This window comes from Tetrao urogallus, assembly GCF_951394365.1.
Source record: "Tetrao urogallus genome assembly, chromosome: 6".
NCBI lineage: Eukaryota > Metazoa > Chordata > Aves > Galliformes > Phasianidae > Tetrao > Tetrao urogallus.
The window spans coordinates 51,671,638-51,684,873 of NC_136819.1; the positions used below are offsets into that span (position 1 = coordinate 51,671,638).

The following is a 13,236-nucleotide window of genomic DNA, read 5'->3' on the forward strand; positions in this document are numbered from 1 at the left end:
AAAACAGAGACAGCAAGAGCCTGTACCTGGACCAGAGCTGCAATCGCTCAGAACAAAGTGAGAATGGGGCAGATTTACTGTCAAAGGGGAAGAGATGGAGAGAAGAGGGCCTTGAGACAGCTCCAGTTATAGTTGTTGTTGCAGAACAGTTTGGAGGAATAGCCCAGACTCTGTAGCCTGCTCTTGCCAGCATGGTCCTCAAAAATGGACGGCAATCCAAAAGGCAGCAATAGCATACAGGAGCACTGCTAACAACAGCAGATTACAGGCTGTGCTGCTCCATGTCTGTGCAGGACAGAAATTTTGCTGCGCCAAAGGCACACGTGGCAGTTTGTTCTCTATATCCTGACATAAATACTTCTGCCAAGAATTTTTCAGTGAGGAAGTAAGTGATTGACAAGTATATCTTTTTTCAGAAAAGAAAAGATCTCACACACTCAATACTCTGACTCAACATCATCTTGCACTACTGAATAATAAATTCTGGATCCTGCCCTGGAAATTTGCTTACACTTTAGATCATGGCACTTTTCTCATCCTGCAGACAGGTTCGTGAAGAGGATCTTCCTAACAACAACTCCTTCTCATGGATCAGGCTATCTAGCAGGTCCTCTTGTCTGTAGTTGTGATACACTTTCAGGAAAGCCAGAATGGTGATTCCCAGCCAAGTCAGCCAGGCAGCCCACAGACCAAACTAGAGAAGAAAGGAAATGATAACAATGTCAGTAGTGTTTCAAGACAAAATCAAATGTCCAGGATCAAAATCTCACCCAAACCAAAGGCCATGGAGTCACTACAAGTTATTCTTTGTGAGGTTCTGGTCCTACTGCTCCTCAACCCTGCCTAGTTATTTTCAGCTTAAAAGGAAAAAAAAAAACAACCAAACAATATGTTTTTTCAGGAAAACTGAAACAAAAACATACTCAGTACAACAGTGAAGAACTCTGTATAATCCACATTCAGCTGCTGAATTTCCCAAGTATGTGACATTCTGGCTGTCTTAAAATTCTTGAGATTATTTCTCTTTGGTTATCATATGCTTTAATACATTTTCCAGAACTTTTTTCTTGAATCCTTTGAACATCATGCTATCCGTGGAGAAGTACAAATTTTGAGGCATTTCTATTCAGAATGTTGTTGAGAAAATACTATGAATTGAATGGTTACATTGTGGGGTAATTAGTTCACAATAGCATGAATTCAGAAAGAAAAATAAACTTCATCCAACACACCCAAGTGCCTGGTGGCTCGTACATGCATGGCATTTGAGATCTGTTCTTAAAGCCTCGGATCTGCAGTAAGTTGCTTAGTCTCTCTTGTTTAACTGTGCAAATAACTACACTTCTACTGATTGAGGTACTGCACTGTTGGCCTCCCCTTTCTCAGAGGATGCTTGTTTGTAGTAAAGTTTTCTGGCAGAAATTCCATTCTAATTTCATTACGCCTTCAACAACAACAGGAAAAAAAAAAAGCAGCAACAGGTTAATTGAATCCTTGTATTTCAGCTTTGACATAATGCAGTTTTTATTTTTAAGAAAAGTGACAATTTGAACACTTCTAGACAGCAGGACAGCTGTTTATCCTAATAGCCAGTTTAGGTAAACAAGGGCCACAATTATATAAATGGAGGTGTATGGTCCTATATGTCTTATGTACTTTAGAATGTCTCCTAAGTATCCCTGCTCATTCATACCATTATCTCAGTTCATGAGTAAATAATATTCTATGGGACTTGGAAGCAATATGCTCATCTGGATTTATAAGACCAAATAAAGAGACTTGGAAGCTTTCCATTTATTTCCTAAGCATCACGTCATTAATGAGATATATTCAAATATCTTGTATTGTGGTTTCCTCAGTGTACCTGATATGAAGGTATCTACATGGGCTTAACCAAATTTGGGGTTCAGGGTATCTCTGACAAAGAGAAAGCTCACAGCCTCACAGTCTGTGCAGGTCAGCCATTCTGATTCTGATTTCATTCCTGACAGCAGTGTAGAGCTCCAGGGCACCAGAGCATTGGAGCCTTTGAAGAGCTCATACTTTGCAGAAACAGTAGATTTTCCATGATGATTAAGAGTCAAATTTTGACATGCCTGCATTCAAAACTATTTGTTTTGGATATAAAATGCAAATGTGACCATTCACAGTCATGCTGATTCACCACACATGGAAGTCAGTGGAAACATTCCCATTGATTTCAGAGGACTGTAGTTCAGCTCCAACAATCCCAGATCAATTGCCAATGGTAAATGAACTAGAATAGAACCATGACCTAGTCTGACATACCTGTGCAATAGCAAACTGGTCATAGAAAGCAGAGTTTTCTAAGTTCAGTTCAAGATCAATATCCTGTAATTCTTCACAGCTATCCAAGGAAAGCATTTGGGGATGGGGGAAGAAGAAAGAAAGTTATTTCAGAATCTTCAGACAGGCAAATCAAACATAGAACAAAGAAACATCTGAGTGTTTCCAACAGTCACAATGACAAGTTCTACAAAAATATATATAAGTTGGTGCAGTAACTGGGTTGCTTGCCAATCTTCTATAACTAGGGTAAAAAAAAGCGTGTAAATACTTTCTTTTAAAAAACAAGGTGTAATTATGTAAGTGATAACACCAATCTTCCATGAAATGGAACTGTAATAGCTGTTATGAAAACACTATACTTAAAACCCTGTTCTCCCACTCCCCAAGTGCCTCCCACTTATATGCATCAGCCCAGCTCATCTGCTTCACCCCTCAATGAAACAAATTGTATGAGCCTCCATTACCTTTTGACATCATCAGGGAAAGCCTCAGAAGAAGGGATTGTATGGGTGTTTTTGTTTCGGATGCTCCAGCAAGGAGACGGAACTCTGATGGTAAGATAGAGGCTGCCTACAGATTTTACAAATGACTTGGACTGTTACTGATGTGATAAAATTCCCAGGATTTTGAGGTTGTCTTTCTATCTCTTGCTTGATTTCTGCAGCCTCTTCTCTGTCCTTTTCAGTGCTGTTGGTCATCTTGGGTTCTTATCCGAATATTCGATTAGACGCTTTTTGTAATTGAATTTTTAACCGAATATTCGAACAATTCGATTAATCGTTGCAGCCCTAAACAGAACATTTACTATGGCACTTTACAACATATGACAATGTGCAATATTATTGTATGCTTTAAGTAGTATACTTATTTAATATCATATGACATAAAATGTCAGCCTTTTCTTTCTTTTTATTGTCAAGACCCTGTCTCCCAGTCCCCTGCCTTACTCATAGCACCACTCTCCCCACTTCAAGTATTTCCAAATCCAGATCTCCTTTGTAAGTGAAACTTTTTGGTTTTCTTTTGCATGTGTTCATGACTCAACAAGAGACCATGAAACATCACAGAAACCATACTTTGTTTTGTGGGGAACTAAAAGCAACAAACCTTGGTTTTCTAGCTTTGTTCCAAATGAAATGAATCTGGAGTTCCCTATTTTTCTCTTTGATTACCTTGCACGTAATAACTACAGTTTGTAACAACACCGTTTATTTGTGCATATACAAAAAATAAAAAGAAGAAAATATATTCTTTAGTACTAACCTATTTGGCATGCTTCCTTTTTCAGTAATTGCATCACACCACATGTTAAATCCTACGCTCACTATAGTGCTAGCAATAAATGTGATAAACACCACAAAGGCGCTGATCAGCAGATTCAGGAAGGCATAAAAGAAAGAGCTGTAATAAAAGGGAAGAAAAATGTAACTCATAAACATCTGAAACACAACATCAGCAGTCTCTCTAAGCGGCATATAGCAGGCAAAAAGATATCAGTTTCCATTTGAAACGCTTATGCTTTAATTAAGACAACCTAATACATTGAAAATCTATGGATTATGATTTTGAGTCAGATTATCCTCACTTTTAAGCTTCTTTGATTTTTTTTTTCCATAAGAGGATGTGGCTCTAAATCATAAAGAGTAAGTGGCAATTGTTCATACACAGAATGGCCTTCATTTGCTGTAATGATGAAAATCACCATTGTTAAAATAAATGCCATTAGCTTAAATTATGCAGCAACTGGAGTTTAAATTATTTCATGACCAAAATGATAACTGGGACAAAAATTGCCTAGGAGAGAGAAACTAAAACTAAAAATAAAACAACACAGTACTGATAGCTATAATCATTTTAAGCAATGTAACACAAGCTACTGGTATCATAGGACACGAATCTCAGTTTTATGGGCAATTTGCAGAGCAGGCCAGCTTCTCTTGGGATATCTCTGACTTCGATGTCAATACATTATTTTTGCCAGCCAGATGTTAGCTTATGCCAACCCCATTAGTCTGTGCAACCAGGGCCTGCCCAAAGCATGTGCTGCGAGGTATGTGAAGATGCTCAGTGTGGTGCCATGAGGAATTGCTCACCCATCTTCCAGTCTCATGGGCAGTCTTCCTCAAGACTGGGTTATGAGGAAAGAGGATCACTTTGCTACCTAACTCTCCTCAGTTCTCCTAGGCAGCCTGGTCTAGTGGTTGGGAACCCTGCCCATGGCAGGGGGGTTGAAACAAAATGATCTTTGAGGCCCTTTTCAACCCAGGCCATTCTATGATTCTATGATTCTACGATGAGTTCTAGGTAATGAAAACTTTCTAATCCTTTTCTCATTCTTCTGACCAAACTGTTTGCTACTTGAAGCTGCTAAATGACATTTGCAAAGTCTCACTGTTGAAAAACTGAACACCTATTCTAAGTTGCAGAAAGACTAGCAACTCCACAAGAAAAAAGTATTCAATTCAATAAGAATGAATATGACAAACTGCCCACTACTGCCCCTTTCTTTATGCTGGGGATAGAAGGAGTCTACTTACTCCAGGGAATGATACTAATAAAAGCCATTTATTTTCCCTGATTTCTCATTAAATTAAAATCTGAGAGGCATTTTTGAGTTTGTGGTTTTAGGAATATTCTGGGCTGGATCATCTTAATTTCTGGTGGCCAACCCTGCCCATGACAGGGGTGGTTGGAACTAGATGGTCTTTGAGGTCCCTTGCAACCCAAGCCACTCTGCAGGTTGCACATCGTAAAACATATGTGGCCTCATAAGGACTTATTTAAAATGAGTTGAGGCAGCATTTACCAGTTGGTCTGGGATGTTTGGTCCTGGATTAATAGGAGCATTGAAGGAGTTGTCTATGTTCTCTCAAAAGGGCAGTCATGCCGTCCCAGCGCTCGTACAAAAGAAGTTAAATTAGTCATGTTTCAAATGTGCTCTTACAGATTGTAAGGGGAGCTTGGTTCTGGGGCACCCAACTTCTAGATTAATGTTTACATGAATACCATTCTTCCCCTTCAGTTTCACTGGGCTTACAACAGACCAGCTCATGGCTGCAGTGCCAGGCTCCATAGCAGATGGAGATGGTATGGGCATGCCACAGTTTTGCATGTTCATTGTCACTGCCCTGGTTTCATATCTAACTTAGGGCAGGCTCTTGCCAGCCTGAGATACAGAAAAGAATGGACTTGTACCCTTGAATAAAACCAAGGTTGACATTAGAACTAATAACAGCTCTAGAAAAGGAATGATTATCACTTTTCTTGCTACCTTACAGCACAGAGGAGGTGCCTCTGACTTTCTGAACAAAGCAGGGCTCAGTGCTGTACCTGATCTGCACTGGAAAAAACATTGTCATCACCATCACCATCACTATAACCATGCATGAAGATCACTCAGGTCACAGCATCCTGGCAGAGAGATGGGAAAGTCTGAAAAAAAGCTGAAAAAATGTGTCTGGATTCAACTACTGCCAATAGGTATTTGATGACCAGAGGAAAATGAATTCAAATATACTGTCCATGATTATACTTAGCTATTCTAAGGTAAGTTTTAATATGGAAATAAGTTTCTGTTTTGTACTTCACCCTCGTTGTGGTAAACAAAAAATAGCTTTTCAAGTCCAGCCAGCCACCAATGTGTTCTCCTTCCTTCCCTCCTCCATGCAATTGGATGCTTGAATACCCCACAGCACCCACCAGCTGGGTGACCTGTGCCAAGGGCTGTATCAAAGGTAGTAAGACAGGGACCAGAGAGCCAAACACTGTGCACAGCACCACTGATCTGCTGCCTGGAACACTGGGCCCTACTCCTTCTGCAGGGCCTGGTGCATTTTGGTTTGTCTGAAAAGAGAAACAATCCACTAGAGCAGCCGTGCTGCTACACAGCACTCAGCTCTGCTCACTTGTTACCAAGCGATAGCTGCTCTCTGCAATAGTTGCCATGTTCACAAGAAAAGCAGAATAAAAATAACAGTGGAACAACCTACCGCTCCCTCCTTCCTTCCACAGACACAGACACATTGCTTTGAGATTTATCACATACCCAGTATAGGCCTGGGGAAGGCCTCCTCCTTCAAGGATGTGCAGAGGGATCAAGGCAGGCAGTACTTTCCAGCATCACCCCCATCCCCCTTAGCAGCTTCATACCCACCATGGTTGGCACGGCCAAGTGCTGCACCCAGTCACCAAAGGACAGCAACAAATCTGTCTCCCACCCCACGCCCCTGCGTAGGAGCATCCTCCTGAGGTTGCCCTGTGCACAAGTGGAATACATGTAGGGTGTGTGTGCAGGCAAGGCACCACTTCACCCTAACTCCTTTAGCAGGGCTGTAGATGGTGCAGAGCTCAGTGTTTGGTCCCCAGGCTTCTCCCATCTGCCCCAGTCCACAGGAGGGGTGGGCACCCCTGCCCTCCCCAGGAGTACTTACTCCTCATGCCCTTTGCAGAGGAAGAAGAGGGTCCGCCAGGCCTGCACTGTAGCCAGCAGCAGAGAGAGGAGCCCGGTGAAGATGCTGAAGCGGCAGGCAGCCTCAGGCCCCCACTCCTGCACGGTGAAGCGCTGCCGCTCCACGGTGAGGTTGGCATTGAGCCACATGCCCTCTGTGAAGAGCAGGCATCGGCCGTGGAAGTCGTTGCCATTCTCAGACAGCGGCACCACCACGATGAAGCTGAAGAGGAAGGCCAGGAAGTAGCAGATGCACTGAGCAAAGAGGAAATTGCTAAGAGCCATGTCCGCAGCTCCTTACAGGCAGAGGGAGGGATGAAGGGAGGGATGCGGGAGGGAGGGATGGCAGAGGGAGGGATGCAGGAAGGAGAGATGCAGGAAGGAGGGATGCAGGAAGGAGGGATGCAGGAAGGAGGATGCTGAGGGGGAGTGATGCAGGGAGGAGGGGGAGGAAGGATGGAGGGATGCAGGGAGGAAGCCTGCAGCAGTAGGGGGTGGGGTGGGAGGATGCGCAGTGCAATGCAATGAAATGCGATGCCTCCTCCAGCACCACGCTGCCGCGGCCGGAGCTGTCCCCACTGTCTGAATGCTGATGGCTTCAGGACTTTTGCTGGGAGGGAGAGCCCTTGCAGGAAATTCCTCTTCCTCTGGGAAATCTGGCAGCTGATGCTCAGAGGGTTAAATTAATCAGTGCCTCCCCTGCGGGGCTGGGTACCACTGGGGCTCTCAGTGTTCCCCCTGTGACAAAGGGCACTTGTGTCACCTGTGTTTGTGGCTGTGACACACCTCCTCCACTGTAAAAACCTGCCTCATCCTAGCTGCTGGCTCCCCGAAGAATCTAGCCCTTTTTTCCTAAAAATACGGCTAAAACATGCCTGGGACACTCTGTAGACATCGAACATACACCCCTGCACTTCTGTCCCAGAGTGTGTGAAAGACCCTAGAGTACACAGTGGGTGGGGGCAATGTCCCATCATCTCTTGGATCCCATTTCTCTGTTTCCCCACATCCACAGCTGAACCCAAATATCTATCAAACAACATGGCAATAAGGGTCAGGGTGTACAGGTCCCCACCCCAGGACCAACAGATGGAGTGTTTTTGGTAACCCAGCTGGTTACCCCCATACAAGGCATTGCAAGGGCTCACCATAAGCAGGATAACTTTTGTTGAGACTGGTTGTCCTGCGCTCAAGCTGAACATCGAGCCAAGATTAGACCAGCCCTGGCTCTGGACACAGCAAAGACACTTGCTTGTCAGAGACAGTCACTGCTCACTTGATTCCCAGGATAGGGACCACTGTGCTCTGCAGTGCCAGTTACATTGCATATAGGATTTCATGCTTGTGTTTTCCACTGGGCAGAAAGCATCTATTTTTCCATGCTGTGAAGAGGTTACAGTCTTGGGGCAGAGGCTTCTGGGATTCTTCCTGAAGCCATTATTCCAGCTTCATTGCAATTTATTTCCAATGCACACTGTCATGAAATTCTATTCTATCCATACAAGAAAAGGTGATTTTTGTGCAGAACCTGCTTCTGGAAGAAAGCTTTTGTCTGTCATACAGCTGTTCAGACCATTTTTCAGATTCCTACACAATCCTGATCACCAAAAATTGTATTGCAATTATACAAGATGAGTTATAGAGAGCTGGCCTGACCCTGTGGGGATAGACAAGCACTCATAGCAGAGAAGATTTTGCTGATATTTCAGTCTGGTAGTAAAGAGGAAAGTTTATTGCACTTAACCTTAATTCCAGGCAGTGCTGGGTTCCCAAAGGGTTTTGTTCTTTGTCTGGAAGGAAATCAGACCTGGACTGAGCTGGAAAACTATTTTCTTTGAAACTTGATACATCAGATTTGCCAGATAATGTTGTCTGAAGTTCACTTGGGAGGTCAACAGCACCATAAAAGCTTAGTTACTGCTTGCAGTGGAGCCCACGGAAGGAGCCAGCAGATGCCAAGGGCACTTTGCCTCTGGCAAACCCAGTGTTCAAATCTCAGCACCAGCAACCATAGAGCACTGCTGCAGGGGTGAAACCTGAGGGTTGCTTGCAAAGCACACAAAGTTGTCCTTGCTGATCAACACGTTCAAGCTAGCATTTAATGGGGAGTTTTGGAAAATGCAGCTAGACATTTGCAAATGTTAACAGACATGTAAAACACAACTGCTTGAAGTAGGTTGACAGCCACTGAAGCACAGTGCTTGGTCAGCTGAAGCAGCCACACGCCGGAGAGTGCACACAGGTGGAAATTAAACTTGTCACCTGCAACTCATTTGGCAGCTGCCTGAATCCCTCATACTCTACTCTCATGTAAATCTTGGAGAAAAAAAAAAAAAGAAAAAAAAGAAGACAGTAGTGGAATAAATGTGATGGTGTTTTATAAAAAAGACTTAAATAGGCTTTGTGTCCTTAAATGGGGCAATTAAGGAAGGAAGGCACAAGATAAGGTGAATAATCATTCATTCCTTCTTGCCTTCTTGTGTCACCTGTACTAGAGTAGAGCAAACAAAGTAATGAAGCAGAAATTTTAGAAGAGAAAAAAAGATATGTATTTTTCACACAGCACGTAATGAATTGGTGGTACTCATCATAGGACACTGAAGAGGCCAGAAATAGATCGGATCCCAGGCAAGATGGCTTTTTGGTCTTACCCACTATGGCCGTTTCAGGTTCTCATTGCCGTGGCTGACATTAATAGTACATTAATAGTCTGCTGTCTTAGCATTGCCACCCATGCAGGGAACACTGGTCACAACAACAAAACAGGCTGTGACATCAATGGCTGTTGCTATTATGACTGGTTGTGAGATTGTACTCAGCGAGTGGTGGTCAATGGATCAATGTTTGCATGGAGATCAGTGATGAGTGATGTCCCTCAGTACTGGACAGTGCTGGAACCAGTGCTCTTTAACATCTTCATCAATGATAATGAGAATGAGATTGAGTGTACTTGCAGCAAGCTTGTGGACAGTGCCAAGCTGTGTGGTGTGGTCAACACATCTAAGTGATAGGGTATCATCCAGAGGAACATAGACTGGCTAGAGCAGTAAGCACAGGAGAACCTCACGAGGTTCAACATAGACAGGGACAGACTCTTTAGCAGCGTCTGTTGTGATAGAACAGTGGGAAATGGTTTCAAACTAAAAGAGGGGAAATTCAGACTGGATATAAGAAAGAAGTTTTTTATAACTACTGTGTAACCTCTGGCACAGGTTGCCCAGAGAGGTGGGGGATGCTGGCCCTGAGCATCTGATGGAAATGTAGGTAGCTCTGTTCATTGCATGGCGGTTGGACCAGACGACATTTAATGGTCCCTTCCAACTCAAACAATTATTTGATTCTATGATTTCCATCTCTGTGACAGGTAGAAAAATAATCTGGGTGCATTGACATGAGATGTACCAGATTTACCCACATCCTCTTCATCCCTGTATCTCCTTCCAGTCATCAGGCTCACCCTCCATGGATCAAGTAGCACTGCAGAATTGGGCTGCTGCAGAATGACAGATAAGGGCTGTGGTTCTGACTGCTGCTCCATGCTCCCTCTCAAGTCATTAATTATTCCATCTGACATGAGCGGTGCTCTCAAGCTGATATTTTAGTGATGAACTTCCTCTCCTCCTGGTAGCTCATTAGGACATGTTTTATTATGGGAAAATTTGCTGAGGAAGTAATTATTCAGGCAAAAACACTGTTGTGAGAAACTTTATTTACATATTTGCTTTACTGTGGATATATTATTTTTGTGGTCTAAGAAAAAATAATGGCTACATGTTTAAGAAGTGGCTACCATCCTGATACCAGCAATGTGCTGTTTACTGATGGAGTGGAGGCACATAGTCACAGCAATATCTGTGCAGAGGGATGCCCAGGGAGCAGTACATCTACATTTTAGGCAGAGTACAACAGTCCAAACAGCTGCTTTTGTGACAGCCCTTCAGTCACCCAAAGGCAACTTCTCCCTGATTTACTTCAGCTCAAATGCCTGCCTCAGTCCCTTTAACCAAATACTTTAGCAAAATGCAGTTTGACCATTAAATGCAGCAAAGCACCTTCAGGCTCTGGAGTCTGTTTTATTCAGACTCTCTGATCTGTTTTATTATTATATTAATCTACTATTATTTTTCCACAAGCCTTGACCTATGGTATTTTTTCTCTGAGACTAATGGAAAGGATCAGGCATCCTGCATATCCTCTGATAGTGGTTACTCTAAGTGCCACTCTTTGGGAGAGGTTACTTATGGTAATCACTGTCTTCCAAGAAGGTGACTGCCACTAGTTCAGAGGCATTATAAACAAAGCACCCAACTGTCAGCCACTTGTCACATCTGCATTTCTTTACAGCTACTACAGCTTCATGAATCTCTCAGGGCATCTCATCTGGGAACATCTTGACACTGTGCTTTTTTTTTTTTTTTTTGGTGCAAATAGTTCTTTATGTGCCTCCATTTCACTCAGATAGCTGTCTTGACTACATGGAGGTTATGCGCCAGAAGGTGCCATGTTGACAGGCATTAATGGAGCAGTTACCAGGAAACAACTGAATGTCATTAATGTGTCCATAAGCCATAGCCTCTGCATTTTGATACCCAAAGGAAAACAAACATATTCAAGTCTGAAATGGAAAACTCTAGAATGTGGTTAAAATATAAACTGAAAAAAGAAAAAGGAGAGGAGAGGAGAGGAGAGGAGAGGAGAGGAGAGGAGAGGAGAGGAGAGGAGAGGAGAGGAGAGGAGAGGAGAGGAGAGGAGAGGAGAGGAGAGGAGAGGAGAGGAGAGGAGAGGAGAGGAGAGGAGAGGAGAGGAGAGGAGAGGAGAGGAGAGGAGAGGAGAGGAGAGGAGAGGAGAGGAGAGGAGAGGAGAGGAGAGGAGAGGAGAGTTGCTTGAGGTTTTCAAAGCATTGTTAACCCTAAGCTCTGAGTGACTGACCCACGCCAGACTTCACACAGCATTTGTGTGTCTAAAAATATGTTAAGAAAGCATGGGAGGCTTCTTAAAAGAATGAGAGGAATGAAAGGAAGGAAAAACACAACAGAAGAGAGATCAGCAAATTAAGAGCCTGCAAAGTCTAAGCAATCAAAATCCAGCCAGAGGGTGAATGTACCTCTGCCCCACTATAGATTAAATAGGGTCATTACAAATTACATCAATATCTGACATCTGTAGCTTAACATGTGACTGCCAGAGACTGCAATATCATCAGATCTAGGAGTGAAGCAGCCACTGAGGCCTTGTGCCTCCAAACAGTCCTGCATCTGCTCAGACCTTTGCACCTGTCTGTGTTTCTGCATCATTCAGCACCCAAAAGCCTACACTGCGCTGAGACTTCTGGAAATGCTGTTCTGTTTTTCTTCCCAAAGAGCAGTCAAATGTTTTCCAGCCCTAACATGGTTTCGAAAAAGAACTTCAGCATTTGTCGGTTTTAGTTTTCTTTGTAAATCTATTTTTATGTGCAGCTCATTTGTTCTTTAAGCTCCAGTCATTTCCCTGAGAAATTCTCAAGGTCAGTAACCAGGAGTTCATCACAAAGACAGCTGGAAAACAGCAAACAAAATCCTTCTGTGAGCCACACTGTGTTTCTAAATGGGTTATCACTGTGATAAAAAAGGCTTTAGGTTGCAGAGACAGACACATCATAGAATATCTTTGCTGTTTATTCTAATTAAATGTGTTGAATCCTATTTTGGGGAGGGGAGGAACATTGCCAATCCTTATCCAGGTAGCGCAGTGCTACAGATCAGTGTATCTCAATTGGTGTCACTGCTGCTGCACTAATTAATGCCTCAAGACCCACCTGTCCCACACCTGTCTGCATCAGCTTCTTTGCCACACACACAGACATGCACAGTAAGAGCAGCTAATGGATAGTGTGCCAATTAATAGCTTGTTCTTGCTTTATGGGTGACATATTGTACCGAGCATTGATTTTTAATCTGCTCAGACTGGCATTTGTCATGCAGGGTGAGAGTCTGATGTGAGGAATAGCTTCTTCATTCTCCCTGACGTCCATCAACAGAGTGCTCGTGCAGCTGCTCCTGCCTCCTCAAAAAATGCAAATACTGAGGAGAGAGCCAGTTTGTAAAACTAAACAGTCTCAAAAATGAATTAATCAGCACACAGAGACACATCCTTAGCTCTGGGAGACAGGAGGAATTTCAGAATGACCGTTTCCATCTGATGAGGCAGTGAGGAAAAGCAAACCCAAAGCTGTAAGACTGTGATACCTTCTGGAGATGGGACAACTGAAATGGGAAAAAGTAGACTTATAATTATTCTGGAGTCATATAGTAAATAGACTTTGTATAAAACCTCAGTAGCTTCCCTGCCACACAGTCACATCTGCACCCTAACAACCTGCTCTGTCAATATGACTCATGCCCCACCACCAAAGTTCGCCTTGTGCAGGTAGCTGTGAGATCTGAGAGTCCTGTATAATACCAGGCAGAGTCCGAGAGGAAAACGAGGTGACTGTGGCCCTC

At 43.3% G+C, this 13,236-nt stretch overlaps 1 protein-coding gene across 1 annotated transcript; it reads right to left on the reverse strand.

The window, feature by feature from the left end:
- Nucleotides 1–514: 514 nt before the first annotated feature.
- On the reverse strand, nucleotides 515–7,042 carry TMEM179 (transmembrane protein 179; the record flags this gene model as incomplete). Its single annotated transcript, XM_079537199.1, has 4 exons — nucleotides 515–694; nucleotides 2,290–2,368; nucleotides 3,574–3,711; nucleotides 6,741–7,042. 4 exons carry the CDS (start codon nucleotides 7,040–7,042, stop codon nucleotides 515–517), a joined length of 699 nt encoding a protein of 232 aa, XP_079393325.1.
- Between the last annotated feature and the right edge of the window lie 6,194 nt (nucleotides 7,043–13,236).